The sequence below is a fragment of the Bradysia coprophila genome, unplaced genomic scaffold (assembly GCF_014529535.1).
Source record: "Bradysia coprophila strain Holo2 unplaced genomic scaffold, BU_Bcop_v1 contig_494, whole genome shotgun sequence".
Classification (NCBI taxonomy): domain Eukaryota; kingdom Metazoa; phylum Arthropoda; class Insecta; order Diptera; family Sciaridae; genus Bradysia; species Bradysia coprophila.
In genome coordinates this window covers 365,999-376,755 of record NW_023503746.1, presented here as the reverse complement: position 1 = coordinate 376,755, position 10,757 = coordinate 365,999, and the positions used below count along the sequence as shown (strand labels likewise).

General features: G+C 35.7%; 1 protein-coding gene across 2 annotated transcripts in view; it reads right to left on the bottom strand.

Moving 5' to 3' along the window:
• Positions 1 to 3,312: 3,312 nt before the first annotated feature.
• The window catches only part of LOC119082803 (lachesin-like), a 73,228-nt gene continuing 65,783 nt past the window's right edge, over positions 3,313 to 10,757 (bottom strand). The window contains exons 2-7 of one of the 2 annotated variants that reach the window (XM_037192448.1): positions 8,003 to 8,239; positions 7,423 to 7,914; positions 6,871 to 7,354; positions 6,696 to 6,808; positions 5,283 to 5,318; positions 3,313 to 3,910 (exon numbers count right to left, since the gene is read on the bottom strand). In XM_037192448.1, coding sequence (XP_037048343.1) covers positions 3,801 to 3,910; positions 5,283 to 5,318; positions 6,696 to 6,808; positions 6,871 to 7,354; positions 7,423 to 7,914; positions 8,003 to 8,239 — 1,472 coding nt within the window. In that variant the 3' untranslated portion in view covers positions 3,313 to 3,800. The remainder of the gene's footprint in view (positions 3,911 to 5,282; positions 5,319 to 6,695; positions 6,809 to 6,870; positions 7,355 to 7,422; positions 7,915 to 8,002; positions 8,240 to 10,757) is intronic. The other variant, XM_037192449.1, reaches the window with a different exon arrangement.

Genomic DNA, 10,757 nt, shown 5'->3' with positions numbered 1-10,757 from the left:
TTTTATTTGGGAATATTTGGAAATTTTGGGAAATGGAAGATGGGAGAAGTGTAAACGATAGAAAATACCTGATGTAATACCGTTAGATACTCCTAAGCAACTCGTGAACAGCGAGAATAAACTTCGAATGTATGACACTAAATTTCAGTGGTATTTAGACACGACAAAGCGTTGATAACAATAAAAAAAAGAAACCAAACATTTTGGCAGAACATCTTCAAAAGAAGCAACTATTCGGGAATTAATTCCCAAATATTCACAAAATCGATTCCCAAATAGGCCATGTTAGGTATCATCAATTGGAAGGCGTTAGCCGAGAATGTGTCAGGTTGGCGAAGGCCAAGACCCTTAATGGGCTGTAGTGCCGGTTAGGTAAATAATGAAAATAAAATGTACAAGATTTGGCACCAAACACCACGAACACTAACACTACTGCCAAAGAAAAAAGTGAGAGATTATATAGGAATATCGAACCTATGTAATCTGTCAAGTTAAGTAGTTTTAGGATGAGTTTTAAAATTTTAGGATTTTATGGAGTTTTAGTTGGGCTGGCAGCGAAGAGGCTCTAAGTAATGCATTGAAATGAAAATCGGGGCTAGTTTTTCATAATTACTGAATTTCTTTTATTTTATATTTTGAATTTAAATTAGTGAACAATGTTTTCCGCAGCTGGCATTTTAATTTAATTTGATTATTCATAAATTGTTTGTGTATATATTTATACTAAAATATATAGATGTATACATTCACATAGTACATTCTTACTTGTTTTTTTTAAACTTGTTTTTGTTGATTTTTCATATTTAAATTCTTCATCTACTCCTTCATAATATTGATTGATTGATTGGTTTATTTATTCAAATCGAATATGCAAAGCACTTTTTTAAATATGTTTTTTTCTTTATTTATTTCATTTGAAAATATTTTCCATAATTACTAAAACTAAACTTAAGAAAAGACAAAAAAAAATCTTGTTATTTCACAAAAATGTATGTACAATGGACGCGTGAATTTTATGAAATATAATTTGGATGATAAAATTACTCGAAAATCAAAATTATCAATTAATAGTTAATTATGTAACTAGGGATAACAAGATGAAAAGTATAGTTTTCGTGTGATTTTCGTTGATCCGAGACGTAGCCGAGGTCAATAAACACACGAAAACAAGACTTTTCATCTTGTTATCCCAAGTTATGTAACAGATTTTTCCTAGGTAAGTATCCAACATAGTTTAGGAAAACACGTTGTTCCTAACGCATGCTAAAGGTTTTTTTAGCGAATTCGATTCCAGAACTCGCCTCCGTCTCGTAGTAGAAACATCTCATTCGCTAAAAAGACATTTTAGCATGAATGCGTTAGGAAAATAACTTTGCATGCTCAGTAGCTTCGAAAGTAGTGCTTGAAACATGAAAAGTACGGCTTTCGACGCATGCAGCATGTAAAAGTCTTTTTTGACTTCTGTCACTTCGGTCGTTATTCATTAAAAATAAAACTACGAAAAAGCGATGAATGAATAACTGTTCTGTTGATCGCGTAAATTTAATACGAAGGTCTTAAAGCTTCATTTAAAGCTTTTTGTACGACACAAAACGTTACAAGACGTGAAGCAGGAAGGTGATTACACCTGATTGGAATTTTTGAAGATTGACGAGTTGAACCAGTAGTCGAACATTTTGGGAGGCGACCACTTCTCCAGTCATCATCTCATTTAAAAATAAAGCTTTGCTTCGGATAAATGGAAGAACTAGAATTATTCGTATTCTAATCGCCTCAATACATCGCACCTAATATAACATCTCACAGTTTTTGAATTGTTTCAAATACACTGCAACCACACACTGGAACAGAATTTTCTAAAAGTGGCATCCTCGATGCTACAGTCAGAAATGTATCATGTGAATTAAGTTTTGTTGGTTCGCAATTTGCTACCGCGTTCAGAATTTATAATCCGGAATGAGGAGTCCATTTCTTCGTTTAAAGAAAAAATCGGTTCTAGTGTTTGGTAGCTTTGAATGTATTTACAGTGATCAACAGATTGCTAAAAAAGTTCTTTTGTTACGTAAAAATTGGAAATTAAAAAAAAAAGTTTTGTACAACCAGTGAATGAGAAGTGGATAGTTCCTCCGAAAAAAGGACATCTTTCACTTTCATTCTCCAAGCATACACAACAGTCTCTTTTCCACAACAACGGAACCCAAAGAGTTTCATAATAACGAGGACAAAATAGCTGCTTTGTCTTCGTTTATTCATCGCGTTGTGAGAAATAAAAATCTTTTCTTATCACTCTTACTAACTAAGGGCTAAAATTTCATTTAGACACTGAAAAGCGCTTAAAATTATTTTATTTTTTTAAATTTTTATCTTTACTTTTACAATGAGAAATTAATTTAAAAAAGTTTTTTTTTTAGTTTTACACAAAGCTCTGGGTTTATCAATCCGGTATATTTGAATGGGGGAATTTTTAACTGATCTTTTCTAGTCAGACAAAAATAATTGGGGGAAAATAACAGAGGGAAAATATAATTGTATTCCATATTGACAATAATTATAATGTTTAATAAATATGTATAATAACTTTGGCCTTAAGTTAAATGAAGTACACTTAAACGTTAATTTTACTCAATTTTTATTTTAAATAAATCTTTTCCTCATCTTCATATGCTTCTTTTTCAAACTTTTTTTTACTTTAATAATCTAAGCACTTGGATTCTCCTAATATTTCAGTAAGATGTATAATGTGTATTTTGTGGTAAATTAAAATTTTCTTCTCATTGTCTCTCAATATTTTTTCTCTCTCACACACACAAATCTCTGGGCTTTTTTTCATCTCTGTTTTAAAATCGTTAAATGTACGAATAAGGCAAACCGTTTGTTTTGTAAACGAATCAACATTTTGTTTTGGACTAAACCTGTTACAGACGGCTGTCATCTGTTATCGACAACGACAGTAATGATAAACAACAAGCTCTGACTAAAGAGGTCTTATATAGCAAAAATCATGTTCAAAACAAATGAAGTAAAAGATTTCTGAAATCAATCTATGAAAACCTTCGATCAAATGAAGTAATAGATCAGATAGTAAAACTGTTACTATGCTTGCCGTCTGTGACAGGTTAAACCAAATAAATCAAAAGACAGAATCAATTCACTTGAAATTGTTCTGGGTTTCTAATCCGGTTTAAATTTTTTGTCCGTTTTGTGCTGAGAATATTATCACAATTCAATTAGCTCTGGTTCTGGATTAACTGGGGTGTAGGGATTTTGATTTCTTCGTTTGCGATTTAAAATTTTCTTTTAAAAATATTTCTCCCATTCATTTTGTCTTATTCACACTGTATGAGATGACCCAGTCTATTCACAACGGTAAAATTAATTAAATTAACTAAGATTATGTTGGAGACAGCTAAAAACTTCTTTAAACACTAAAGAATTTTTTGATGACACTCTTCGCTTCTGTTTTTGTACAAATGTTCTTTCTATAACATCGACTGCATCGACTCCCCTCGTAAATTTCATAATTTTTTTTTTCTTCTTTTGTTTCCGTTTTTTGATTAATTAATCAAATCGAATGTCTTACCATTTTTCTGTTGTTATCGGAAATTCTTTTGTTATCGAATCGATTTGTCCGATTTAATCAACAAGAAAATATTTTTTTTTATCTCGAACAATCCGACCGACAAAAAAGAAATTAACGCAGAGGGCTTTACACATAACATATTGATTCAATTTGAAAAATTAATTTTCTACAATGACAAACAATCGGTTCCTAAAATAAAAAAAAAATGTTTTCGATTTCCTTATATCCGTAATGTTGCCAGCAGTAGCGATACTAAGCATACAGCACTGGATAGTTGATAAATTGAAACGGCTGATGATGCACCAATGCCAGCTTTTTGGATAACAGGTTCTGCAAAATGGGATGGAGAAAAACGGAAATTAGTTTACTCAATTCAATCTTCAATAATAATTGGAGACGTCACAAATGAAAGGAAGGGTAATATGGTGGATGAGGGATTATTCATAAATTTAAATTATGTAATGTTTTTTCGGTGCTGTCATCAAAATTAAATCCTAAATAACTCGAGAAGTAAGCGATCTGCGAAGTACTCGAGAAGTACGCGATCTGCGAAGTAATCGAGAAGTATGCGATCTGGGAAGTACTCGAGAAGTACGCGATCTGGGAAGTACTCGAGAAGTACGCGATCTGGGAAGTACTCGAGAAGTACGCGATCTGCGGAGTACTCGAGAAGTACGCGATCTGCGAAGTACTCTAGAAGTACGCGATCTGCGAAGTACTCTAGAAGTACTCGATCTACGAAGTAATCGAGAAGTACGCGATCTACGAAGTACTCGAGAAGTACGCGATCTGGGAAGTACTCGAGAAGTACGCGATCTGCGAAGTACTCGACAAGTACGCGATCTGCGAAGTACGCGATCTGGGAAGTACTCGAGAAGTACGCGATCTGCGAAGTTAAAACAATGTTCGACTTTCCTATTTAGTGGAGTAGAACATAGTCTTAACTTCACAGATTGCGTATTTCTCGAGTTATTGAGGATTTCATTTTGATGAAAGCACCGAAAAAACGTTACGTAATTTATGAATGATCTCTAACTCCAAAATAATACTCTAGGGGATCTTTAGTACGTCATTACTCAACTCTCAATAATCGGGAAATTTCCGGGCAACTGACATTACTGTTTTGCTGTGACATTTTTTGATGAGCCGTGTGGGGAAATTGTATTTCGAGCCGAAGACAAGGAGTGCATCCCCACGCCTCAACAAAAAATGTCCCAGCAAGACAACAAAACAGATATTCTGCTCGGAACAGATCAGTTTGACCTGAAACCTGAAGTTAATTTTTTTTTTAATCTGATTAGAACTGAATCTGAAGTTTAAATTTTTACCTGAAATCTGAAAATCGGTAAAAATCAGGTTTCCCAAAAATCCCAAAACATAACTATTATCAGATTTCTGGTAAATTCAGGTCAGCTCTTAACATCTTCACAATATCCCGATATCTAAATCTGTTTAGCTTTACAAAATTTGCAAAAAAGATACTGGGGATGTAGGTACTGTACACACGTGATTACAACAGGAATCATTTAAAATTCTAAAAAATATTTCAGTGCAAAGTTGGTAAAAGCCCAATGGGTGGTTAATTCCAAAATGTGAACATTGAAAGCAACAGTGAAATTCTTCTCTCTTTTTTAAAGATTAGAATGTGATAATGGTCAAGGATAGGAGTAAATAAAATGAAACATGAATGTGACAACTGTACCTTCTGGTATATCTCCTTCAAACTCTTCATCGTAACCTGAAAATAGTAAATAAAAGAAAAACGAAAAAATGAAAAACTAATAGAACTAAAAATTAAGAAAGTGTACAGCCAGCACATTCCAATTTGGCTGTGTTTTTGTGCTCCAATTTTTAAAGTTAGAGAGAATTAAATGTACGAAGATTTTGATCTGTGCGAAAGACTTATGTCTTGTGATACCAGTTTCATTTCATTTCATTTCACCAACAAAGTACTTCCGCCGAAAGTAGTTTTGAATTTGACCGCGAAAATAATTTTAGACATATGAGTACATCTTATGGCAATCTTCACATTACAAAATTTCGTCGTAGAAGGACACATTTTTTTCACACATTTCACTTATTCACGCAACATATCGCACTGTTGATATGAGTCATTGCAAGTGTGGTGTCGATGGACAGCTGAGACTTCCAGCATATCTGAATTAACCGTTTTAATTACAAAAAATTTTAATAAGTGTGTTTCAGGTGCCTATGAAACTTACAAATTTTACCAAATATATAGGGAAAAACTTTGAGCTACTGTCGGCCTCTACCTAGTTGGTCTCCAAAAATAATCTTTTGGTCATTGGTAGAGAAAATGTTGCTCTACTGCTAGAACATTTATTAGCTTCATCCCTCAAGTATCCACGCCTCTATGACTGTTTGAAAATCACGTTTTTTCAACTTTAACGTGTCTCTGCCGGCTTCACTTGCACTTATGGTACCAAATCTTCGTACAATCGTTATTACAATTTCAGGCACTACCGATTGCAACTATAACCAGTTTTCCACCACTCTCTCTGTAGATAGAGTATGGACTATGCACCAATGTCACCGATGAAAATCAAAAAAATTTGTGGAACCTTGTTCAGGGCTCCGGGCTGACTAATAATATCCAAAAATATCAAGCGTGCATCGAAATGCTCAGTTAAAATTCATTCTGCCGCACCGTGCTGTTCCTGTGTTCTACTTTAGTTTCTGATTTCTCCATATAAAGGACACCAGATGAAAAACAAATGAAGTAACAGATGTCGTTTATAGAAACGTTTAGAAGAGTTAACCTTTACAAATTGAAGGAAAAATAGTCGATCTTATAGGAATGTAGAACCTGTAGAAACTTATAGAGTGCTTGATGTTAAGAAAATCTTTATTTACAATGTCCGGGATCCACTTGACTTTTTGTTAGCTGTCACTGATTTGTTTGATATTTTACTGAATCAGTGAGTGAATGAAAAGGTTTTCTAGAGGTGCTACAAAAACAATAAGAATGTGCTGGTCTAACTATCCATTTACACAACAAATGTGCTCAAAGCAAAGACTAAAAATGTTTAAATGGAGTCAGCGTCATGCTTTTCTATTTCTGGTATAAATTGTGTCTACACCGGACGATACTCACTTGTGGGCACAACGATTGTTTCCTGATCGGAATACAATGACCAGCCATCAGCATTCTTTGCTTTAACTCTTGCGTTCCATGTTCCGGAATCAAGCGACAATTTGTGTTGAATTCTAAAAAGCAAAAACGAAAATTCATCCAAACGAACTACAATTTCATTGCCATCGAAACTCACCTCCAAATGCCCGAATGTTCTTTGCTCTTTTCGCTGTGAACCGGTTTCTCGCTGAGCCAATTCCTATCGCCATTCTTCTGATAATTTAGCATCACTTCATTCAACGGCTGCAAACTGCGGATCTTCCAGTGGGTGATAATTGTGTCTCCGTCGATGTCGAATCGTTCGAACTTCGGTGGCTCGGGTTCGTATCCCAAATGAATTCTTACGTGGCCCTTGCCAATTGAATTTTGCACCTCACATTCGTATTCGCCAAGATCGCTTCGTTCAACGTTTTTGATCACAAGGATGTTGCTCTCGTGATGTTCGTCTTTGGTCTCGTTGGATGTGCTGTATTTATCCAAATTATTTAGACGAAGCGATTCCTTATTCTTGTGCCATGTAACTCTCGACATGGTTGTTGATTTGTAATTGCAATGCAATTCGGCGTCATCTCCCTCTTTGGTGTTGACAATGTGACGGTGGGCGTTGACTTTGGGTGAATCTGAAATTTAAAATTTTTTTCGAATTCAAAACAACGAACAACGAAATCAGCACTTTGCAAGGGCATACATTGAACGTTGATCGAAAATGTGGCATGACCAACATCATCTTTTCCGTTATCAGCCAGGCATTGGTACAATTTGACATGGTCGTGATCGGCATGTTCAATGATCAAAAATCCATTGTTGACCTGCACATTATTTCCACTTGCAACGCGTTCACCCTTCGAAAACCATTTGATCTGCGGTACCGGATTGCCCATGCCCCTGCATTCGATTTCGATGCGATCACCTTGATGGTAAGTCATTTGGCGACCGGATATGTTACGACCTTCCTTATCTAGAATGACGGCGGTCGGTTTGCTCTCGACATCGAGATTCACCTGCATGGAGATATCGTTGGGAAGAACTTTACAGTAATACTGACTAGCATCAGTGGCACGGACACCATTTATTCTCAGCGAGTAGTTATCGTCCACGGAGAGACGTGAATCGTCGGATATTTTGAATTTACTTTGAGTGATTAGGGTGGTTTGGTTGTACCACATAACGACGTTGGCAGCTAGAAAAGGGAACATAGATCACAGTCAATTAAACGTCCGCTTTCATATCGACACATTGGTCATTTTTTCGGATTCAAATTCTCTTACCAGCTAAATTCTTAGCACCGCACTCGATAACAATATTGTCGCCAACCTTTGCCGATTTCTTTATTTGGCTGGACTCGAAGTACGGCGGAGCATGCACACTGTTGTCGTCTTTATTCGTTTGGCCAGATTTGTTTTCGTCATCGTTGTCGTCGTTATATTGGTAATCATCGTCTCCAACATAGTCATCAGCCTCTTCCTTTGCTTCGTCCGCCGAAGGTGTGGAAGGCTTTGAAAGAACTGGAAAGAAAAACAAAGAAAAATTTGTTAGAAAAATCGAGGAAAGAAGTTGATCTGAACTTAAACTGAAATCCGAAAATTTGATTTTATGAAATCTGAACTGATCAGATCAGTTTCTGATTGATCTGAGATCTGAACAAATTTTCAGATAAAACTGATAATTACTGATAAACAGATCACTTTGTCAAGGATATATCACTCTTCGAAAATGGGGAAATTTTGACTGTCAACTATTATTGCTCCGAGAGCAGATGACCAAAAGCAATAGTTTTTTCACAATAGATCTTAGAATCGTTCAATTCCATCTAAAGACTTCATTAAAATATGTGCTCAGGATGTACCTGACTGCTTCTGGTAGCTGCATTCACTGGTTCTCAGAAACGACCAAGGGGTTCAGGCTAATTTTTTGCTGTGAGAAGTCTTGTCCATCACTCATTAAATATATGCAAAAAATAGTGGTGGTCGGTGGTCCCTATTTAATCTCCTTTCAAACCAACCGTGGATTCGGATCATATTCAGTTTAAAGTGACCTGATCGTAAATATAAAATTTTCAGATTCAATTATTTCAGATCAGATCAGTCCAGAACAATCTGTTACGAGTCCTACATTTTATAAAGGAGCGACGCGACGCACTGTCTTTCCCATGTGTAAAGAAATTATTTTTCTGAAGAGTTTTTGGGAGGCTTCTTCAATTAGGAAGCAGTAACCCAGATCAAAGATCCTTTGTTCCCTACTCCCTGTCACTGATCTTACTACTTCTATTGGGAGATTTTCACCGTTTTTGATAAGAAGTCGTTAAGACACTTGCCATCTAATGATTATAGATTCTCATCTTGGAGTTCATGATACCCGAAGATGCAAAACCTGACATTGGTATAGAGTAGACAATCTCTAAGGATATATGTACACTTGTCTCAGGTGCCAAGCCACAAAAACAGATAGGGTTGATCTATTCTGTGGAGGTGCTCATTAACCTTGCAGTGGTTCGTGACAGCATCAACTACTCGTCTTATTTCCAATGTCGTAAGTTTAAGGAGTCCACTACTTCCGAATTTCGACACAACTGGTCGGAATAGCTTGGTGGGAATTCCTGCTTGGTAGGTCGTTAAAAATATTAAAAATGACCTCTCATCTTAGTTCAGGTTTGAGTTCCGGTCAGACCGATGCCGACCCATTCCAAGGTTTAATTGGAAATCTTCCGACTTGCATTCGATGATTTACTTAAATTTATTGAAAGATACAACTGATGAGGCTTGTTACAGTCAAATATACAAAGAGTCTCGAAATAATGTCGTGTGTTTCGAAAACCCAAACGAAGGGTGACACGGTAAATATTTTTTTGGGGTTACAGCGTTTGTGATTACACGTCGCAATAATAATACGTTCCTGAACAACAACAAAAATGTTCCCTGTTCCTCAATTTACCTACCCATTAAGCCTCATGTATAATTACGATTCATGCATTTGGTATGGAAGGAAAATCGGTTTCATGTTATTTTTTCTCTGTTGATTTCCTGTAGTTGGCGTCGATTTACACTTTTTTTTGTTAATGAAACATGTAACATCGACAATACCACACCACACAACACCCTCCATATATTTCCAGACGCAATTATATTTTGATTTTGAATCTAACGTAAAAATCAGTCAAAAATGGGTGTCCCTCCTTTTGGCTTATCTTATATAAATGTTCGGACGTTTGTATTGCGTTTATGTACTCTAAGTATTGTGAACATTCGAACAGATGACCTACATATGGCCAACAATAGTGTACCTTAGCCGCATATGATATATATGTATCAGTACATCTAATACACATTTTTCAATTCCACACCCTAGTTTTTGCGGCGGTTAAATTGTATTGTTCTATTAGCTAACATTATTTTTATTTTTATCTGAAGACCGTCACACTGTTTGTTTATGTATGGATATATGGACGGACTTTATGGGTTACATTACGGTAGTTCGATACGACTATACTGTTCAATAGGAAATTTCCAGCCAAAGATTTCTAGATTTATACGATGTCGTGCGGTGTATAACTAATGGACTGGACAATCAATTTATTGTTATTGCAAGTTCTTTTTCGGCTTTTTCTTGTTGAACTGGTCGGCCTGATTCGTGTGATAACATCATGTGGGATAGGCAAGCGACAGTACTAAGCGAATTGTCCGTATCTTGATAAAAGAGTTCGCCGAAACTGGAACAGTATTATTCACAAGGCAAGGATATGGAATACATTAATTAATGGAAGCACAGTTACAATCAAATAACAGTATGACGGTTAAAATGTCGTGTAACTTAATCTATGGCTGTGAATATATAGTTGACCGGGATAAATAACATTGAATGATATGAAAGGAATAGTAGATTATTGACATATGGGCGGAACGATAATAGGTACTACATGACTCGGGATAAAAAGATTAAAAGTCTCGTTTTAGTGTGTTTATTGACCTCGGCTACGCTCTAATTAACAAAATTTCCAAGAATGTTCTACTATTCATCTTTTTATCC